Source organism: Lissotriton vulgaris, chromosome 7 (assembly GCF_964263255.1).
Source record: "Lissotriton vulgaris chromosome 7, aLisVul1.2, whole genome shotgun sequence".
Classification (NCBI taxonomy): Eukaryota; Metazoa; Chordata; class Amphibia; order Caudata; family Salamandridae; genus Lissotriton; species Lissotriton vulgaris.
In genome coordinates this window covers 794979348-795003425 of record NC_141695.1, presented here as the reverse complement: position 1 = coordinate 795003425, position 24078 = coordinate 794979348, and the positions used below count along the sequence as shown (strand labels likewise).

Sequence of the window (24078 nt, the reverse complement as noted above, 5' to 3'; positions counted from 1 at the left end):
TTCTCCCCTAACAACAGAGGTCTGTCCTTTCTTCCCATCTCTCCTTTTCTCTCTCTTAACCGGTGGTCCAAGCACAAGGCCAAATCGATAAAGGCCGCACACGTGGTAGGCTGGGGTTCAACTTGTGCTAACACGTCTTTTAAGTTGTCTGTGAGTCCCTGGTAGAACAGAACCATCTGTTTGGCTTCAGGCCAATCGGTTTCAGCAATTAATCTCCGAAAATGGTTCAGATATGTCACTATATCGGAATTGCCTTGCTTAAGAACAAGCAACTCCTTATCAGCGGAGAAGGTTTCGGCTCTCCTATCAAAAGTTTTTTCAAATTCGGCACAAAACAAGTCCCAATCATACAGGATCCCATCGTTATTCCTGACTATAGGGACCGCCCACTGAGCTGCCTCACCCCCTAAATAGGAAATCAGAAAGGAAACCCTTGATTGATTGGTAAGGAAACATTTAGGCTTACAGGTGAAATGCATCATCCCCTGGGTCATGAACACCTGCACCTTCTTTCTATCACCCATGAACCGTTCGGGGGGAGCTAAGGGAACAGGGGAGGGCATTTCTACCACTACAGAGGCAGGCTGAGGGGCAGGGTTCCCTGCATCAAATGGGTTCCGCTGCATGGCATCCATCCGTGCCTGCAATGCAGCCGTTTCCTGGCGGGATGCGGCTAGTTCCACCTGGACTAAGCCTAATGCGGTCAGTACCTCCTCTAAGGTGGCCATCCCTAGATCAACCCAACCGGGAGGAGCAAATACTCTTGGGCCGATTATTATGTCAGGTCTGTCGTGGTTGCTCCTCAGGATTGGATCGATGCTATAAAGGGGCCCACCTCTAGATCATCCCAAGTCTGACTATCAACCTCACAGACTGTTAAGGAGATCAAGCGGGGGAAAAAAGATAGGTCCGGAGGGGAACAGCTGGGCGACTGGAACCGCAACCTGTAATTACAGAAGCAAGGGATAAGTGCCACTATAACCCTAAACTGGACTACAGGCTAATCAATAAACCACATGTTACCTCACCTGTACATCCTACAGGTGTGCGTAAACGAAGAAGTGATCTAAAGGGCGGCTTCTAAATCCCCTTGCTTTGCTACTAGAAGATATAATAAAGAAAACATTAGAAAACCCCCATGTTCCCTCCCATCCTGTGACCTGAATCTTATGGACGAAAAATATGGAAGGACACCTACCCAGAATTGAGGATGAAGATAACCAACAATGCCCAGAACAAAATTAAAGGATGATCACATTCCTTTACCGGAAGTCCACAACAAAAGGTTCCTCCTCCGAGGAGATGTATGAAACGAATGTACCCGGTGACTTGCAGGAAGAGTCAACCCCAAGGTATAGCATACATTCCCTTAAAAGTTGGTTAATCAAATGATCAAAGGGACAAAATCATATACCCAGCATAAAGCAAAAACAAAGCGTCTTTACAGATCCTTCTCTGTAAGCGCTAATGGATAAGTACTGTGCAATGAAATAGTTTTGCGGCACCTAAACCCAGGTGTCCTGCACGAACCGGAGCAAGACGCTCCCTGAATGTATTCAGAATAACCAGTACACAAACACCAGGTTCCACCAGAGTATAACACACACTCCAGCCCCCCACTCGATAATGGAAAACCTGATACTTCGATGAAGGTTCACAATATGGGCGCTTCCTAAGCCCCACCAGGGTAATCCAGATATCAAGGGCACAGAATCCAGGGGACTGTTCTGATGCAGGCGCTTCCTAAGCCCCACCAGAGAAATCCAAGAACCATAAGCAACTAGCGCTGAAGCACAGCACTCGTAGCGGGCGCTTCCGAAGCCCCACCTCTGTAATCCACAATACAATACAAAGCAGACAAGCGCTTACCACCGCCGATATTCACAAAAACCTTCAGCAGAGATCAAGGTACACGAACAGATTCTCTCCACGCTAAGCAGGAATAATCGGCAGCGCGTTTACTGCAAGACGCCATGATAATCCCTCTGGTCGCACAGCGTCATAGCAGCGCGCCGCGCAAAGGATCATGGGATATGTAGTTTCCCAACCCATTTCGTATCAAGAGCAGGCAGTGATTTACCAGCGGTCGGGGGAATCGTGACAGATGTACAGGCAACATTGATGGCAGCACCCCCACTCTGAAAGGTGTTCCAGTGCCACTAGCCTGGGTGCCTTTGTGGGAATATTTCATACTTTCTGGCTAGGGTACCATTCGAGACATTTCCATGCCTTCTAGCAGCCTGGGTGCTTATGTGTTAGGTTTCCATGCTTTCTGGCCTGGGTGCTTATGTGTGCTATAGCCATAGTTTCTGGCTCAGTGACCTGGAGGCTCATGTCATGTGTGACATTTCCATGCTTACTGGCCTGGGTGCTTATGTGTGACGTTTTGTGCTTTCTGGCCTGATGTGACCAGGCCTAGGTGTGATGTTTCCATAATTTCTGGCCTCTGTGCCCTAGGTGCTAGTTATCAGATGCTTATGTGTGACATTTTTACAGAGTCCGCCCTCAGTGCCTAGGTGCTTATGTGTGACATTTCCACAGTTTCTGGCCTCAGTGGCCTGGGTGCTTGTGTCTATTTTTGGTGCTCTCTGAAAAAATGTCTATGGGTACATATGACTGGCTGGGTAACCTGGTGCTCTTAAAGGGCATCATCTACTATTTACTATGCTTTGAAAGTTGGTAGAATTGAATATGTAATAAAAAATGTGCTGTAAAATTCACCATTTTGGTCTGTCTTTTTCCAAAATTTTCTTGGGGGGAGAACCCCCCCAAACTCCCCTAGTAGTGGTCAGGCTCGCTTACGGCACTCGCTCGCTACGCGCCGGGCAGGGGCTGGTCTCTCAAAATTTGCCAGGGCTGCTCTCAGTTCCCAGTCCGGCCCTGCCCATTAGGCGCTTGTATAATACATTTTGCATAGAAGTCCGCCTTAGACTTGAGGATGAGCTCCTTGTATTTCAACTGTGCTAATCTCAGATCTTTCTTATCGTCCTCAAGGTATCTCTTTCTCCACTTCCTCTCTGCCTTCTTGCAGAGCATGCACAGCTGTTTCAATTCTCCGTTGTACCAGGGGGCCATAGTTTTTTTCCTATTTTTTAGCTTCTTTACCGGGATTACTTGATCCAGGATGTCAGTTATATAGTTATAGTAGATTTTATAATTTTCCTCTACTGTCGCAGTGGGTACAAAATTAGCATTTGGGAGGGTCACCTGGGTTCTAGTTTTACCTAATTTTGCCCATTCCCTGCCTCTCCAATAGGTCACTACGTAACTGGTATTATCCTCTGGACAAGGTAACCTGATATTAAAATGAATTAGATGATGATCAGTCCAGTTCTGTGATATTATATTTAACACTGCAGTTGTAGATTGATTAGCAAACAACAAGTCAAGAATATGCCCCCCTGATGGGTGGGATGTTCCACCAATTGTGATAGGTTGAGATGTATGCATGTGTGCCTCAAATCTCTCAGATGGCTACTTGAACTCCCATACTCCCTCAAATTAAAGTCTCCCAATATAATCATTCCGAAGTGTGCCAAAGTTAGGTTAGTGAAAGTGTCTAAGAAGGTTTGATATTGCGTAGTACATCCTGGGGGTCTATAGCATACCAATCCTGAAAATAAGAAGCCTCTGGGTGTCTGCAGCGAGAAGCCCATAGGTTCTATCCCCACAACCTCATCTATCGCCAGGGACACAAAATTCAGCTCCTCCTTGAAAATCACTCCCACTCCTCCTCCCCTACCCGTTGTGTGAAGGATTTTATATCCATTGGGACAGGCCAGGGCTATTTCCACCACAGACTCCACACTAGTCCATGTCTTTGTTAAAAACAGTGCGTCCAGCTTCAGATCTTCAATCAGACCCGATGTCTCCGCATAATGTTTAACTAGTGACCAGCAATTAATCAATCCACAGATAAGGGACTTTTCCACCTCCCCCTTAATAGCCAGCGGGTTAACATCCTTACATTCTTTTTTACCAATATTCATCAGCTATTCCCTGGAATAGGTCATGCGCCCTTGGTCGCTGTTAAAACGGGCAACATGGCTGGCGCTGAGCGCGTCTGGGGCGCGACAGGCGCAGACGGGCTTGCATTGTCCTGCTTAAATATGCAGGCAGGTGCAGTCAGCCCAACCCCTAGAGCGCCTCCCAATATGGCGCAGAGAAATGGCAAGAGGTCTCGCACTCCCTCACCCAAGATGGCACTAGAAGTAGAATTGAGTGCTTTAAGCCCCGCTCGAGCAGCGGGTGAAGAGCGTTTTATGGTGCAAGTAAGTGGATTTAAACTGTTCAATTAAAATTAATTAACAAGCAAACTCAGCAGAGATTTAAAAAGTTTTAAAAGTACACAGCAGTTCACGAGGCTATTCATGCCAAACTAATCCCTGATATTCCTCCCTACACAGCCAGCGTGGCCGCAAATCACTTCTTTAGTCTAGGTAACAGTCTAGGTCAGTGTGTCTAGACCTAGGGACTCCAGAAACTTAACTGTAAAACCTAGCCGGGGATTAATCTACATTACACCATCACTGCACATAGAACGATACCAGCAGTAGATATAAACAATGATAGTTATCATTATATAACATATATTTATATAGTCTGACCCACTATCTATGCACGGACACTTCACACTTTTTCTAACGACTCACTTTGAACACAACACACACTAATATAGGTTTTATGTGACATAGTGGATACATTTACAATACACAAATACCGTAATGAATTTTGTTAGCAGGAAAAGTTACGCCTATTTGTATATAATGTGTATTTAACAAACACGCTTTTTAACTGTGAATCTTATATTTATATATGTATTTATACAAATGAGTATGCAGTTAAAGTGAAAAGCAAGCACTCGCTCGCTTTATCAGGAGGCATTTATAGAAGTTGATATTCTATACGCTATATCTATAGTAGGAAACTTTCACGTGAGCACTAATTATCAAGCACTTGCACTTTAAAAACAAAAAAAGTCTGTCTAACCGTGTCATATAATCAAGGCTCACCCCGAGCCGAAACGCGTCAGGACCGAGCAGGTGAATTAAACTTTTCTTTTTGGCACAATCTAAGTGGTCCGTTTCCGTCTAAGTGTATATAATGTGTATTTAACAAACATGCTTTTTTACTGAATCTTATATTTATATATGTTTTTATACAAATGAGTATGCAGTTCAAATGAAATGCAAGCACTTGCTCGCTGTATCAGGAGGCCTTTATAGAAGTTGATAGTCTATCCGCTATGTCTATAGTAGGAAACTTTCACATGAGCACTAATTATCAAGCACTTGCACTTTAAAACAAATAAAGTCTGTCTAACCGTGTCATGTGATCAAGGCTCACCCGAGCCGAAACGGGTCAGGACCGAGCAGGTGAATTAAACTTTTCTTTTTGGCACAATCTAAGTGGTCCGTTTCCGTCTAAGAGTGGATGCTGGTGAAAGACGGAGTCCTGCAATATTATATATATATATATATATACATGCATAATCATTGAAGTATACACTAAAAGCGGCCAACCTGTTAAACTATAATATGCTTTGTGCCAATACACCAATATAATTGTGCATTATGTTATATACATCACAAATGAACCGGCATTCATGCTGTTATGTTGTTTCAAGTCAATATGCTAAGCAATTGATTTTAGGTTTTGTTTTAAAACTACAAGACCCAGCAGGCATATGTATATAGTATTTCTTCTATTTTTATCACTTAGATGAGGTGAAAGCTTCACACCAAAAAATGTATAAAAACTAAAAGCGGACCATCTGTTTGTCAATTGAGAAAGAATACGGAGGTATTCGAAACTCGTCTGACAACACTTTAAAAATAAAAGACCTGCATTTCCATGAAAACTGGAGTCTGTATTTCGTCCCTTGGCTGTGTTCCGGCTGGGCACTGCTGAGAGGTTCGGAGATATCCCTATCCCTACATATATATATATATATATATATATATATATATATATATATATATATATATATATATATATATATATACACAAAAAAACCTCCTTCACATGAAAGAAAGCAGAGGCCACTGTGGGGGAAAACCAAGGAGACCTTTTATTCACAAGAAGTGGTAAATGCATTTCGGCAGTTTATAAGCCTTCATCTGTGCCCAAGTTATCAGGATGCAGTCCTTCTCCTTAATATACGTCCTGCCACTTATTTGAAAATTCAAACAGGCCACGCCCCCAAAGATGTCAGCACTCCTGTTGCCGGTCCTCGGGTCTCCCGTGGACTGCAAGACCCAGAATGCACAGTAAAGATCTCAGGTAGGTTGTGCAAGGGGGAAATTCTGCCAAGTGGTTGCGCAGAGTGCAGGACACAGCGCGAAGGTCAGACCAATTATCCTGCTTGTGTGCTTGTAAATACGGCCTCCTCGGGTCCCCAACTGCTCCAACCTCACAGATCGGGAATCCTTCCAGCGGGGGCAGAAAGGCAATGCTTGCTACCCAGCATGAGGTGGAATACCTCACGACCGCCTGCTTCTTCCCTTCTTTTTTTTTTCCACAAATAAAACAGTGCTTGCACTCCATTCGGTAGTTATTCAAGGTTCTTTATTCAAAACTGTGTTCGCCTACGCATTTCGAACCAAAGTTCTTGTTCACTGCAGTTTCTTACAGTTTGTCCCTCATCTCTTTCTTTATTTATACTATTGTTCCATGCAGTGTATTGTGGGATATGTGGTTTGTGGTAGTTGTGGTTCACATTTCACCCAACTTTATTGTACCTAATTTGTTAACAATTATACATGTCGGGGAAATTGAGTATGTGTTCACGATACCGTCATTCTTTGTATCCCGTTCCTGCAATATCAATTATGTGTGTTTGCTGTCTGCCTATTTCGTTTTAGCAGATGCAATTTCGTTATACTTGTGTTTATCACTATGTGAAAAGGATGCATTGTGTGGGCTAAGATAATTTCTTTAGCAAACTGTTGGCATGGAAAAGCACAGGCCTTTAATTCTTCAAGAATTTAAGTTTTAAAAAAAAGAAAACCCCACTATCCCCCTATTATATTTTGTGCCAAAGGTACATAAATCCACAACAAAACCACCGCGCAGGCGTGTAATATCTGCTTGCAACGGCCCATTGGAAAATATGTCTATATACATTGACTCGTTTATACAACATCATATGAAATCATTGAAATCATATGTGCAGGACACAAGTGACTTAATTTGTAAAATAGAAAAGATTGTTTGGCATAAGGACTATTGCCTGATGGCCCTTGATGTAACAACACTATATACTTGCATCCGCAATCATGATGGAGTCAAAGCGGTGGAATATTTTCTAGCTAATCGACCCTTAAAATTTGCTAAACATAATCAAATGTTAATTGATTTATTAACATTTTGCTTGGAAAATAATATCTTCCTGTACAAAAATCAGGTCTACCAGCAGATACAAGGTGTGGCAATGGGGGCCAGCTTCTCCCCCAGCTACGCTTGTCTCTTTATGGGATGGTGGGAGGAGCTGGTCCTCATGAAAAAACATATCCACACCTTTATGAAGAGTATAGTCTGTTGGTTACGATTCATTGATGACCTTTTTAGGTTTCGACCTGGCCGGAGCACTGCGAAGCAGTGCCCCGCCCAGGCGAAAGCTTTTGTTTACAGTATGGGGGACTTGAATCCGCCCCTTCTTCCATTGGCTAACTCCATAAATGGAGGCTAGCCATTGGAAGAGAGTGGCTGTCAATCACGCTTTCCCCGTGAAAACGCGATTCAGGGGCGTTTCTGTGTCTTTTTTTAAGTACCGCCCTCTCCTCTTCCCATTGGCTGGAATTTTACCTTCCAGCCAATGGGAAGGGGAGAGCGCGAAACACACGCCCCCGAATTTGCTGGCCGGGACACCCCCGTGACGTCATTCCCGGGCCGCGCTGTGATTGGCTGCCGGCCCGGGACCTGACTTGTTGTACCTGGTCACACTATGACACTTCAACTTGTGTTTGGCCTTCAGCCCGTCGCCACTGCACGTAACGTCCTGACATCACTTCCTTGGCATCCGCCGTTGCTGGGCGGTGCAGAGCTTTGACAGGATAGCAAAGATGGCGACGGTGGCAGCCTCAGGCTCCCCGAAGCCACAGAGTCCCGGACCGGGGGCCGTCGAAGGCCAAGTTACGGCCTCCATGGACGAGGAGGCGGAAGCCCCAGGCGGGGCGGAGGCCGAGGCGGAGGAACTGCGCTGCCCCCGGCATTGCGCTGAGCTCTCGGCACGGCAGAATGAGCAGCGGCATCAGGGGCTCTTCTGCGACGTGACGCTGGCCTTTGGAGAAGAGGGTCGCGAGTTTCGGGCGCACCGGTCCGTACTTGCCGCAGCCACGGACTACTTCAGCCCGCTGATGTCTGGTCACTTCCAGGAGGCGCGTTCTGGCCGCGTGGAGATGCGCAAATGTAGCTCCGAGACTGGCCCCGACATGGAGACAGTTGAGGCCGTCATCCAGTACATGTACACTGGCAGCATCCGCGTCTGCACCGGCAATGTGCAAGAGGTGCTGGCTGACAGGTACTGGAATAACCGCGCGGCTTTCCCTATCAGGAGACTGTACAGTAACGCTGAATGGTGTGCAAATTTGTCAGCTGGTACCACCGTGTCCTTTTGATGCTCTCAGCCAGAGCGGTGGCCACAGGTGTTTGTGGTGGTTTGGTTGAAAATGATGGTTTTTCCCGTGCCCCCAAGTAACTGTCATTGTTAATCTGACACCACCTTTCATTTCCGTTCAGAGGATTTGGTGGAGGCATTTTCTAACAGTAGTAGAATATGTGGGGAAAATGCAATTTACTCAAAATTGGAGTCTTTTTCATGACGGGGCTATTTTTGGAAACGCAAACCTTCTTCAATTATTTATTAAAGGGATACAATGTTTTAATTTTGCATTACCATTAAGTACTGACCCAGTGCTTGAAATTGAATAATAGAAGCGCAGGTATTGAAATGGAAAAATAGAAGTGTTGTACCTGGTTGTTTCTGAGAAGTGCCGGTACTCTCCAACTAAAAGTATTAGGTTTTTCTTCAGCAGTGCAGGTACGCTCCCTCAATAAATAAAATTGCCAGTACTCGGTACCAGCTTATTGAAAACATTGTACTGATCTGATGTCGCTGCTAACAGAAAAAACTAGGAATATGGTAGAAACGACTTCATAACATTTCACCTTATCGTGTGTATTTTCTTTTCTCTTTACAGTGCAGGATGTTGGGGGCTTCTTTTAAGTGCTAATGGGCAGGGCTGTAAGTGGGCCGGGCCATTCTGGTGCTCAGCACCGTTAGTTCTTAAAAGTGGGCGCTGAGACAGGTCCCTATTGGCTTTCCATTTTTGCCCTATCCTTCTGGATGAAAAAAAACTTAATTCTGCTGCAGAATCACTGCTCAAAACCTTTGATATAACTTCACAGAAACGCTTTTTAGTCTTTCACAGTCCCATCATTTGAGGACTGAAGCAATTTCATTATTATATACAACAAAGCCATGGTTGCTGCTTATTTATCTTATGCAACTAAAAACCACTGACAAAGCCAATAGCCCTGGCTTGTTGTAGGTATAATGTTATTTGTTGTATCATATATCTGGATGCAGAAAAAGCAAAATACCAGTCGGGCGGCACACTACCCTGAGATTTTTAGCTTATGTTTTTATAAGGCACGCCTTTAATTGCATCGGCCATTGCAAACTCCCCAGTTTTTTCATCCTGCTTAAAGTCCTGCTCGTGAGTATGGTCTATCTTAATGAGGTAATAGAGTTCTAAGAGCAGCCTCGGATTGGCAAGGCAGGCAGTCTGGCATCGGCTGATAGGCCTCTGGCTGAGGCCAGTTGGCGAACTGTTTTTTTGGCCTACTATGGACTCCACCCCTGGTGCACAGCGTCAACGGCTGTTGTTACAGCCCTAGCAAACAGGCCCTCTCATGCCCATGAAGTCATGCCAGCAGGCCAATGTCCGAGGCAGAATGACAATGGGCTGCTCCATTCCAACTGTCACAGCGTGAGCTGTGCCTGCCTCCCTTCCCTCCAGGTGTGAATGTCTGCAAAGAGCTGCTGAAGGGAAGCCTTTAGCACTTACTTTTCAGGGTACTGCAGCAGGGGAGAGGACTTCAGCAATGGGTGGTGGAGGTTGGTGAGGGCCAGCAAGGGAGCTCTTTTGTTTAATTTTGTACTCATCCACTCCATACAAGCAAAGTAGATATCAGGCTCTGCGCTTCTCCTTTGTCTGCCAGATGACAATTACTTTAGTCAACCAGGACATGTTGTGGCCATAGTTGACTTCGAAACTGGAAAACTAGGTTCAAGTTTAGCGTCAATTCAACATCCTGTGATTCTGGGCAATCACTTAATCTACTTGAAACTAAAAAAAAATATATATATATATGACCCTATGTAACGTTTTCTGGTACTCACATAAAGCGCTCCAATGCCTCTGGGCTTTTTAAGACTGCATAAAAGGATTGTGACACAATTTTTTTCGTTTCTTTTTGCATTTTCACACTAACTTCATTCCTTTTCTTAGAACGTACATATGATGCTAGCCGCAAGTAAAACAAACAAGCATTTACAATGCAACAGGTTTCGCCTTTGGAAAAGTTTGAGCTATTGGCATTGTAAATGACAAAATTTGTATTTATGTGTTGGTTTTGAAAACAGATAAATAAATGGCATTGTCATTTACATTGCCAATAGCTCTAAATTTTCCAAAGGCGAAACCGTTGCATTGTAAATGCTTGTTGTAGTTTGAGATCGGTCAATAGAAAGTGCACATGAATTTGTCTCTGAGCTAAACAAGAACAATATGAATTTAAAATTTACATGTGACATTAGCAGAGAACATATCACATTTTTAGACACTAAGGTATATGTATCTTGAAATGGGCTGACAACGACCCTGTTTAGAAAACCCACAGCGGGCAATTTAATATTGCATGCAAAAAGTACCCACCCCCTCACTTAATCAACAGCATCCCCTATGGGGAGATGCTGCATATTAAAAGAATTTGCAGTGAGGAAGATGACATGAGGGAAAAGCAGGAACAATTTTAAAACAGATTCCTGCAACGTGGATATAAAAACCATACCATGGAAGCAGCAATATCGAAAACTAGAACTCAAACAAGACAGGAACTCTGGAAATATAAGCCTAGGTCTAACGCTGCCACAGATGCCAATGTGAAAGAACCAGCAAGATTGATATTGGGATATAACCTGCAGGAAGGACAGATTAGGGCCATTATAAGACGCAATGGGCTCATCCTTAGAGGAGACCCCGTTATAGGAGGAGCATTGCCCAGGAAACCTTCCATAACTTTTAGGAAAAGTACTTCGATGGGCAACTCACTGGTTAAAAATAACCCTGAGGATATGAAAACCTAATACATGGCTAACTCCCAGATTAAGATGGCTTTTACAAGTGTCCTAACTGCAAGGCTTTTCAATATGGTGTAAACACTAAGAATTACCAAACAGCCTTTAGTCTATAACAACACACCATATCTAAATACTTGTCTTGTAAAACTGATTATGCAGTTTATGCCTTGGTATGTAGTTGTAACCTTACATACATCCGGAGCACTAAATTGCCTGTACACAGGAGAATCTTGCAACACACCAGAGCTATTGTGAACAACAGTCCAAGCTACCCTGTGGCGAGACATTTTCAAGAACAACATCAGAGTAGTCTCAAACATTTTAAATATTATGTGTTAGACACAGTACCTCTCTACAAAAGAGGTGGAAACAGAGAGGCCATATTACGATGTTTAGAGACCGAATATATATTAGAATTAGATACTAAACATCCCAAAGGTCTCAACACTTGTGAGGATTTACATACATACCTGTAAGCAATCAGGGCACCAATGGTTTATATTCTTGTTATTTGCACATATTGGGCCTAGTGATTTTTTATCCGGTATTTAAAACGTATTTATTTATTTATCTATTTATTTACGTATTTATTTATTGGGTATTTGTCGACGGAGTCTTTTTGTGCACCCTGGAATTTTAAATTGTTGATTGTTTGAATGGTCTTAATTGTCTCTAACATATATACCCATTTGTATAGTGTATAGATCATTATGTGGGAACCAATCTATTGATTTGTCCTTGAGATTATTACCTAGTTGTTCTTCCTTTACTTTTATCTCCCTCAAACCTAGTCGTAACTGGCACACTTAAATTATTAGGAACTAAATATTATTTAAAACTTACATAATAGATTATTTATTTGCTAATGCTGCTCGCACTACCTTTGCAGAAATAGATTTATCTTTGCACTTTTGCCCACAAAACATTTTTATACAAGGGTCTCGCTTGTCTAAGATAATGGGGGCATTTTTCTTTCTTTTTTTCTTGAGCACTCAGTCACTTTATCATGACACTAGCAGATAGACATGTCAGTACAAAACTGGGGTATGGAGTTTGATCATATGATATAAAATATGTCTTTACACCCATAAACAGACAAATGACAAATGATATTCATGCAGGATTTTTCACAAAACTGATTAAATTTTGCCTGTATTATACAGTAACATGTATATAATTATACAAAATAAGTCATTTGTTTTGGGATATACTCTGTTTTCTAAAGTATGAAGTTTACATGCATTTAAGCTGTCACTAAAATTAATATATATAAATTTATTTTAAATATTTTAGGACATATTTTATGTTTATGAAATGAAATTACAGGCATTTAAGCTGTAACTTGTATACATTGCGATAGAGTATGTATTTTATGTCTATGCTATGTCATGTAGTATGAATGCACTTTTAAAAACAAAAAGGGGACACTGCTGCCCATGCACTGTCGAGTGAACAAGGCCGGTTGCTTCCGGCTGAAACGCGTCATGGCAACAGAGTGGTAGCACAATAAAACCACTGAAAACTATTTGGGTCTGCACTTGCCTTTCTTCGGGTATCCAGGGGATAAAGTGGCAAGCGTGTTGATATATATATATATATATATATATATATATATATATATATATATATATATATATATATATATATATATATATTCTCTCCACAAGCTGCCCTCAAAGGAATGGTCACCCAGATAGGGGTTTCTGCACAGCACGCCACAAGCAGCATACAGCCAGCACGCTGCATCTCCTTAGTAAGCCATACGCGTTTCGAGCATTGATAGCCCTTGTTCACTTGCCACAGACGAAGAAAGCAGGTGAGTGTTTGAACGTTTTTTTATTCAAAAGGAAATCCCGCCCAATGGGCAACTCGAGCGTTTGTCAGAATGAGGAGGTCATTGTTGCAGACTACATAAGCAGCAGGAGCAGGCATGCTGTGCCCACTGGGGAAAAATATTTTGCGGACTATTTAAACAACAGCACCCACAGGGGTTTGTACCAAGGTGGACTACAGGTACCAGGAGGCATTCTGTGCCGACGCCCATCCAGGGCGGGACTTGGGTGTATTTAACATGTGCTCCACTGAAAGTCTGTTGTTTCCTCTTGCCAAACAGCCTGTGAACAAGGACTCGATGGAGTTTGAAACGCGTCTGGTGATAACTTTGGCAATTGTACTCGAAGTGTGATGGTGTGTCATACCTGCTGCCTTCTGCAATAAAAGGGCGTCAACTCCTCATGTGCGGCTTCTTCATTTGGGCAACCTTGTTTCTTGATATATATATATATATATATATATATATATATATATATATATATATATATATATATATATATATATATATATATATATATATATATATATATATATATATCCAATTACCGCTCCGGCGCTTGTGACCACCAACGGAGAAAGACACGAACTCCAAATTAGCATACACTGCTGGCTGCAGTGACTTTATTAAATTACAACTGGTGCGAAATGGCGGGCAGGATGACGCGTTTCGGCTAATGTGAAGCCTTGCTCACATAATCTCGCTGCTCAAACAACTGTGATCAAATACATTCATTAATTGTGCTCAGGTGATAAGTTGAACTACACAAATGAAAACAAGTGAAAACATACTGCGAGTATAAACTACAAGTCTGTTTTCCAAACACGTATTCCCTGCACAAATGCATTTAAATATATCACACGATTATATGTGAGATAATTACATTGTAGCAATTAATTAGCAAATAGTAACAGTCCTAATACAGTAATGATAGTTTGGAAAGCGACAGGAGATATTTTTTAGTGGGTGGCGTCGAAAAAGATTTTTATAGCTGTCCCAATACAGATAATCTAAAAGTAGTGTTATGCCTACAATCAAAGTTCTGAAATTTCACTGTGGGAAATAAATCATTTATACATTTGAAGAGCATAAATTTGCATATATCGATGTTATGATAAATGATTATACAAGATAACATTTCAGAATATTAAACATTATGTGCTTGCATTAATCCAAAAATTTGTCATTAACGCATTTAAGACAAATAAGAAAAATACTCATTTCATGAAGATAATCACAAATCCAAAGTCCAAATACAAAAATGTGATTGACATGTAATAACCAAAACAAGCACAGCTAAAACAGAAATTATCTGTGTAAATTGTCTCAAATGGTTATAAAAAAAAGTGAAAAAGAAAAAAACGCCATCAAATATTATATATATATATATATATATATATATATATATATATATATATATATATATATATATATATATATATATATATGTGTGTGTGTGTGTATATATATGTATATATATTGTATTCCAAAGTGCTCTGCAGCAAAGAAGCACTTGACAAGCAGCAGGAGGTATGTAAACATACTTTATTTTATTCTTGAAGGTGACATTTCATCCGTATATATGTGTGCAAGCAATAATAACACACTAAGCAAATGCAACTGTTAAATGCATGGTATAAAATACAAGCAGATAATAATACTGGACGTCCACTGCAAGAAATCAGAAAGATATATGTACACTAAATACATCAATAAATACATCAGATGATTATACCCACTGGAGACTTGAATGTGCCCACAGAAACACACTCACATCACAATGCCAATATTCGAAAGAAAACACCTCAGATGATTATAACCACTGGAGACTTTAATGTGCACACAGACACACTCACACATCACAATGTCAATAATCAAAAGAAAAAACCTCACCGAAAGCTTTCTCTCTGCATTCTTGCCAACTCGGCTGGAGGATCTGTTGACAGCCAGGCAGAAGCTTCGATCAGACCCTGAAAAGTTCCCTGTGGCAACACGCCTGTTCTACAACGAGCTCCCGTCTGGGTGCAAAGATTTTACGCCTTTAATACCTTTTTCTCAACCTGAGGAGAAATATCTAGAAACCTCACTTTACCCTTTCTTCTGTTACAAAATTCGAGCTGACAATACTAGTCTGTGTCAGGGTAAAGGCAGAAGCTGGCCGGGCCAGTGTATTTTGACTCTGAGACAGAGCTGTACATTCCACACATTTCTCTGGCAACTACAAGCTCTGCTCTGAAAGGTACCAAGCATGCATTCCACACATTATCTTAGTGAAGCTTACAAAACTCTCCAAAAGTACTGAAAACAACCTTGAACGTGTATAGCCTAAGCAACTTGAGTGATCTGGGGGCCTGCCTGTGTGCGCAAACCTCAAGCTAGACAGATTCAGAATTCAAGATGGCATAAGGGCATGTCAAAGCCAATAATAAGAACTTCATAGTACTTCCTTCCCAATGTACAACACAATTCACATTTGTGCACTACTGCCTATAGCACTACACAGTTCATCTCCCAATCTACAACATAATGTACATTTGAGCACCACTGTTTATAATACTACAATCCGAGACCGAGGAGTACATTTCACACCTCTCTCTCTCATGCTTTCAAATGCTCATCCCACACATTCTGTTACTGGAAAGCTGTAACAAGCAAACACTCCCCATCTGCAGTTAAAAGGAGACACAAAAGAAATCTTCAAGGAATAAAGTGCACATGCAAGAAACATGATGTCGTACATTCAAGAAAACACCTAAAGTCAATTAAAACAATGGTAGTCAAAGGTCGTCTTGTGGTCCCAGTATGTGGGAGTGCCTCTGCCTCTACAAAGTTATAGTTAGAAGCTATTTTCCTTAGGAAAAGCGTTTTTTGATTTGCCAATAACTTTGGCATCGTTTGCCGAATCTTCACAAACATTTCAAAACTATTTGTGCAGTCTCTTCGGCTGCTGTCTTGAAACTTTCAGGGTGATTCGTCAAACGGGGGCTGAAAAAAAGGGAGCGGGGCAAAATGCTTTTTCTCGATGTTAATTTCCATAGGAAACTTTAGACACAGCTACAGCCTGAGTTGCTGAACGGAATTACACCAAATTTGGCAGCAAGGTAGCTCTTGGTCCGTCCAGAAAGCACTCTTTTTGTTAAATGGTGTACATCTGTTCAGTAGTTTCTGAGAAAGTTAAAGATTTTCAGATACACAACTGAGGCCACGGTGGATCCGTTACCCCTCCTGATCTTGTGCCTGAGATCTGATTGGCTGCCAACACTTCAAAGCATACAGAAAGATATGATGGACGGAGCACTGAGACTTATCAGACACTCACCCAACACTTCAAACCAGGAAGTGTTGGCAGCCATCTTGTGCCTTGGCTGACCCGAGTCACAAGAAGAAATATTTTTAAAAAAGAAAAGGGTGCAGGGTAGTATCACTCTGACCCCCTAGGCCTGTTCATGGGTCCCATGGGGAGCACATGGTCCAAAAAAGCATTAAAAAAACAAAAACCAATGGGAGTCGCCGTTAATTTGCGAATCCTGCTGAACAGTTTTTAAAAAATGAAGCGCAGGCTTTAGCGTTTCGTTTAATTTAGGCCCCCAGGCGGACCAGGTCCCGGGGGCAATTAAAAATAATGCTTGGGGGTCACGCACGGGCACCTTCATCCCCGGGGATTGCCACCAACCCAGGGCTGATTCACTGAAATGTGGGGGCGCTTGTGGCCCCTCTGCTGCCCCGGGCACGTCACTTCCACAGGGCTATATCAAAAAATAATGCATGGGTGGCCCAGCCCCAGGGACTGCCAACTCCACTGGGCTAATTCACTGTAATGCGGGGGGGACACTTGGCCCCCTGCAGCCCCAAGAACCCTCACCTTAATTTTTGTTGGAGGGGAGCCACACAGCTATATTAAAAAATAATGCATGTGAGGCCCCATATATATTATTTCACTGAAAAAAACAAAGTTTACTAGGACTTAATAGTTTGGCTCAGATTTCACTTGTACGAAACCATGTAAATTCAGCAGTTATAGTTACCTGAGCTAGCTATAACCTACGCCCAGGCAATGCACTGCTTTTGACCTCACATGTATCACTCATGACATGGGCTGTGACATCACTGTTGACATCACTGATGACTTCACTGATGACATCATCCACAGAATCACTCGCACACCCACTCACACCCCCACAGAGTTCTCATATACTCACTCACACATCCACAGAACCATTCACATACCTATTCACATACAACTTGTCACACTCCAATTTTCATCCATACAAACACTCACATTCCAACTCACTCACCCATCCAGCCACTCACTTACTCACACAACTACTCATTCAAACACTTACCCATACAACAATTTACACAGCCTTACAATCACCCACATAACTACTGGCACACCCACTTATTCAATCATACAATCACTCAGACAGCCAGTCACTCACCCATACAGCATCTCAACAGACCTATTGTCACATCCATACAACTAATCACACGCTCTCACAACCACTTGCATACCAATTCACTCATCCCTACAAGCACTCAGAGGACCACTCACCCACCCATACAGCCACTCACACAGACACTCACTCTCCAATACAGCCACTCACAAAGCCACTAAGTTAACCAAACTGTGTGGGACTTACTGGCTGTAACAGGAGGGGTTGTTGGCCTCCAAGAACCCTGAGCATCCAAGGGGACTTCATCCCTCAACCAGTTGTGCGCCAGAAGACCCCTTTGGAGCGTGGTGGAGAACGGAGGTGGGCCTCCCACGAGCTCTCAGCAATCCCACTATGTGGGAGTTACTGGAGGTAACAGGAGGGATTCTTGGCCTCAACGACCCTCAGCATTTAAGAGGACTTAATCTCCAACTAGTAGTGCACCAGGAGGAGCGTTTGCAGAGTGGTGGAAAAAGAGGTCGGGCTTCGGATAACCTCTCAGCAGTCGTGCTGTGTGGGACTTACTGGAGGTAACAGCATGGGCTTTTGGCCCCAAGGACACTCAGCAGCCAAGAGGACGTCCTCCCCCAACCAGTAGTGCACCTGGAGGCCCCTTGATGGCTTCTAACACTTCCCGGTTTGAAGTGCTGGCAGCAAATCAGATTTGAGATCGGGGACTGTCCGATCCTCTGATGATCCCCGTCCCTATATCTGCATATTTTAATTTATTTTAATTACTCTGCATCTTCTGAACGGAGTTACACCAAAACCCAAAAAGGCACTTCCTGGACCAATATCTACCTTTCTGCTAAATTAGGTGTAATTCCGTTCTGCAGTTCGGGCTATAACTGTATCTAAAGATCCTATGGGAATTAACATTGGGAAAATGCGATTTGAGACCACCCCCTTTTTCTCGACCACTGCTTTTTTTTAGAGAGAGTTTTATATAGCGCGAACTTGACCCGAATTGGGTATCAGAGCAATTTACATAGCACCAGTTGCTATGAGGACACATTTATTTTTGGTAGGCACGGGGAGATTAAGTGATTTGTCCAGAATCACAGGATGTTCAGCGTCATTGCCGAGACTTGAACCCAGTTCCCCAGATTTGAGTTTGACCACCCTAGCCGTTAGGCCAACTCCTCGCCCCTGATTGATGGATCTTCCCAAAACTTTCATGACAGCAGCTGAAGTGAGTGTCAAACTAGTTTTGAAAATTTCGTTAGGATTCTTCAAACAACGCCAAAGTTATTGGCAAAACAAAATACTCTTTTCCTATGGAAACTAGCTTTTATCTATATCTAACTACTGGTGACGGCCAGTAGGTATTATATATATATATTTATTATTTTTTAATGTAGGAATCCAAGAGATAAGAATTCCTCTGATTGTTGCCTATGATAGCGAATATCTTTGTCACCATTTGACAAATCTCCACAAAACTTTGCAGACCTACTGCCTTTTGTACATTGGCTGATGATGCAAAGTTTCATGGCGATTATTTAAGGGGGTGCAACAGGGAGGGTCCCAAAACACGTTGTTCCACCAATTAATGTTTTAGACAGACGCAGTGCCAAAATGGCCAGACAGATTTTCCTGAAAATTGGCAGGAATATTGATTATGGAGTGGAAAGGGATACTTTTAGGTAGTAGACATATATTGGTTCAAATAGGTGTAAAGTTATAAGGCACAAAAACAGTATATGATTGGGTAATGAAAGCCCATGCAAAATTAAAAGACCGCAATATTGTTTTGACCACACTCTGTGACAAACCCGTCCACTCTACTCCATGCCACTCCACTCTATGCCACTTCATTCTACGGTACTCTGCGCTCCTACACTCGAGGATAATCAACTCCACTCTGCCACACACTACTCTACGTAACCCCAGTCTATGCCACCCCACTATACACTACTCCACTCTATTTTATGACACACTTTTCCACTGTACAACACAGCACTCTACTCCACTCCACTGTACTCTACAACATTCCTCTCTAAACCACTTCACTGTACGCCACTTTGCTCTACGCTTTTCCACTTTACGCTTACGCCACTATACTCCATGCCACAACACTCTAGGCAGCTACACTGTAAGCCATGACACTTAGCCATGACACTGAATGCATGATACTTTAGGATATGACTCTCTACAACTTGACACTCTACTCCACTCTCCACCACTCTACGCCCCTCCACTCTACTCTACAACACTTTAATTCAGTTTGTGCCACTGTACAAAACTCGACTCTACTCTACGACACTCTATGCAACTCCCAGAATGCTACACCACCCCACTTTGCTCCATTCTACTCTGACACACTACTCCACTCAACTTCATTCCACTCTATTCTACTTCATGCTGCTCTATGCTACTAGACTCTACGACTCTCCACTCAATTCTACAACACGCCACTCTACGACTCGCCAGGCCACTATATGACACTTTACTCCACTCTGTGCTACACCACTCCACTCTACTGCACGCCACTTTACCGTACGAAACACCATTCCACTGACACTTTATTCTGCTACACCACTCCACTCGCTTGACTCTACTTCACTGTTCGGCACTTCATCCCACTCCTCGTCACTATATGACATGCCACTCTACAACTCTCCACTCTACAACATTCTACTTCACTCTATGGAACTCCATTTTACAACACTACTCCACTCTATGCCCCTGCACTCCAGTCTACAAGACTCTACTTTATGCCACTGTGCGATACTCTAATGTACTTTATGCCACTTTACAACAGTCTTCTCCACTGCACGGCACTCTATGCAACTCCCTCTATGCCACTCCACAGCACTTTACTGTACTCTACTCTGAAACCCTACTCCACTCTGCACTACTCCACTTTACTCTACGACACTCTGCGCCACTCCACTCTGCCACACTGTACCCTATGCCACTCCACTCTGCCACACTGTACCCTATGCCACTTCACTCTACAACACTCTACTCCTCTCTATGCCACTCCACCACTTCGCAACATGACACTGTATGACACTACACTCTACACCACTCTACTCTATGCCACTCCGCTCTACTCTGCTCTACGACATTCTATGCCCCTAGATGCTACCAACTGTTCTCCATTCTGTACGCGATTCCACTTCATGCCACTACACTCTACGCTCCTGCGGTCAACAGCACTCCACTGTATGCCACAGCACTCTGACACTGTACTCTATGTTATTCTACTGTACTTAACTCCACTCTACCCCACTTCACTCTATGCTCTTTCACTCTATGCCACTCCACTATTCACCACTCCACTGTACACTGTTTCACTGTATGCCACTCCACTCTATGCTACTGTATTCTATGCCACTACACTCTACCCAACTCCAATCCAATCCACCGCGCTTGACTATGCTCCACTCAACAACACTATACTTCACTCAACAACAGTCTACGTCCCTCCACTATACCACACTATAGGCCTCATTATGATAAAGACATCTAGCCGCAGATACCTTATCTTGGAATTAGACTCTATAGGAGTTTGGGAAATGGGATGGAAAAACTCCAAACTCTCTCCATTACCTCTGTACTCATGACCCTCATCATGTAACCTCTTGGGGCCAGGGCTACGTTTAAAATAACATTCAAATGAATTCTTTATTTAATAAATACTGTAATATATGCATTTTAGTTAAAAAAGTAATATTTTAATTAAAACGTTTCAATAAATATATACTGTAAAAAGGGAATATTAAATCTCATTAAGTAGGAATTAATAATATTATTTTAAATATGTAGAAGTATATAGGAGTAGTATGGAGATTTTAGGGTTCAGAGATGTGTTGTGTATATGGATACTATTGAGTTTTTTGTTATGTTGAACTATGGAGTGTTTAAGGTTCAGGCATGGGTAGTGTGCGTGGGGAGTAAGGACTTTTTGAGGGTACATGAATGGATAATGTATCAGGTACTCTTACAAAAGCTCAGTGGAACCTGATGGTTCAACTCGGGAAAGAGTAAAAAAGAAATGTAGCCTGCAGGCTACCTTTTGTGTGATTAATGCATAGGGTAGTAAGGACGGTTGTGTAGACTATAAGGGTACTACTGGTTTTTAGGGGTGAGTTTTTGGGGGGAAAGGGGTAGGAAAAGGTATTTAGGGTTCAAGGTAGGTTCATGTATTGTGGTAGTAAGGAGGGGTAGTAACCAATTGTTTGCATTCACTGCTGGTTATTGTAAAGGAGTAATGAGGGAATTTGAATGTATAGGGTTGGGTGATGTAAAATGAATAAATATTAATTAAAATGAGTACATTTAAATTAATTACATTAATTAAATTGATAGAAATGTTTTTAGAAAATAAAGAAATATTTAGAAAGTATACATTTTTGCATTAATAATTGTGTTAATACGTTTTTTTATATATACCCATATATAGATAGGCATATATACATGCATACATATATGTATTTATTTAATAGATAGATAGATAGATAGATGGATGGATCGATGGATAGATGTATAGATACATAGATAGATAGATAGATAGATAGATAGATAGATAGATAGATGGATAGATTCATAATGGGTTAAAAATAATGCCTCCTAAGAATGTGAATAAGGTCATTTAGATGTAAAACCATGTGATATAAAGGCATTCTTGTTGTAATGACCACGATCTAATGACTCCCGATGTAAGAACCTGTGCAGTAAGAACTGGCGTTCTGTTATGATATGTACCTCTCACTGTCATAGATCCTACCATTCATGCCTATCAGCCAAACCAAGCTTTATAAAGTAATTGTCAACCCTTCTCTTGATAAAGATGAAATATACTAAGCGTGTAAACAAATGGAGGCTTTCCACCCTGAAGAAGTATATCTTATGTATCACAACTCAAAGTAGCCATATTCATGATACAGAATAACCAAATATCTCAATAGATAAACAGTACTACAAACTAAATGGATCTACTTATTTTCTCCCCCTCATTTGCTGTCTCTCCCACATCCACGTTCTCTTCTGGCTCCTCCCCTCCTTCGTCATCGATTCCTGCCCCGTGATGCAGGTCAGGTATGGTCAGCTTTTGAAGCAGCAGGAGAAGATGATCCGGGACATGGAGGCTGTCATTGCTCGTAGAGAGACCATTGTAGTCCGAGCCCAGAACCAAGGCAAAAAGGATAAAAAGCAACTCACAGCCAGCAACTTCCACCTTAAGATGCAAGAGCTACGAAAAAAGATCAAGGAAATTTACAAGGTAAGGAGCAGAGGATGTATTAATCTTGATAGAGGGTAAAGTTGAGGCCGTGAGGGCGTTTCGTGCCCATGACTAGCAGAACTACATATTGGGCCTTCCTTTTAACTGGAAATTGTGATGATAAGGGCTTTTCCTTCTCTGTCCCTGCTGGTGTCTTTGTATCCCTCGAGGTTACTGATGTCAAGGGCTGACCCCTTTATGTTCTTGGTCATGGCACCTACCATCCAATATTAAGTGAGTAGAGGAGCACCTCCTGTAACCTTCCTGGGAGATACTGACTGTTGGACGAATAGAGGAAGATTTGGTTCCCTCCATGGGTGTACACTTTAGGTAAGAATCTAGGGCTATCTCTATCACCAGCACCTAGGCAGCCATGAGGGTGGAAATGGGGAGGGTGCATCTGTCCTCAGCGTCCAGGACACTGAATAGGTAGCACAGAGGATGATTGGTTCTTCTTCATGGGTACGCCCCCCAAGTTCAGTTATTATGAGAACCCCTGTTTACTGCCAGGTCACAGCACTATTTTTAACGGTGTCATTATCACGGCAGTTATAAATCCCCAAAGTACTCCTGTGAAATGCAGTGTGTTTTTCTACACAGAAACCAGTTTTTAGGCCTCGCCTGCGCGGCGCGAAAGTGCTGCTTTGGAGTGAACTTTTGGAATCACTACGTACTTTTTGGAAACTCGTGCATGTACTGCACTGTTTCCAATGAGCCCTCGTGCACGCCGCTTACCTTGCGGGAGCGAACAGCAGTGCCATCCGTTTTCAATTATCGCGCCCGCAGTTGCTTGTTCCCGTAAGATAAACGCTGCGCGTCACTTTAACTTTTGCTGCGGCTGGACCGTGCTTGTCTTTCAGCGCTTGTTGAGTCAAGATGTTGCCAGGAATGCATTACTGTTTGTCAGACGCAGAGATACATTACTGTCAAGCGAACATTCAGGGCTGCATTGCCTAAATGTTTCCCAATGTTGTTCCATCAGACCTATCAGTAACTCGCTGAGTCTGGCGCTGAAGCACAACGAAAAAAAGCCCCACCATCAGCACAGGCTAAGGGCGCAAGCCTCATCACTCTCACTCTGCTGCTAAACAATAGTTCTGAATGGATGTTTTTTGAAAAAACTTAAATGCTGCCTTAACCCCTTCGCTGCTCATGACGAGCTCAGCTCGTCATGAGGCACGGTTGAGCTGTGCTTATGACGAGCTGAGCTCGTCATGAA

The 24078-nt window shown here is 42.6% G+C and overlaps 1 protein-coding gene across 1 annotated transcript in view; it reads left to right on the top strand.

The window, feature by feature from the left end:
* The window catches only part of CCDC40 (coiled-coil domain 40 molecular ruler complex subunit), a 762745-nt gene that overhangs the window by 669682 nt on the left and 68985 nt on the right, over nucleotides 1–24078 (top strand). The window contains exon 19 of the mRNA XM_086931053.1: nucleotides 22671–22859. Coding sequence (XP_086787179.1) covers nucleotides 22671–22859 — 189 coding nt within the window. The remainder of the gene's footprint in view (nucleotides 1–22670; nucleotides 22860–24078) is intronic.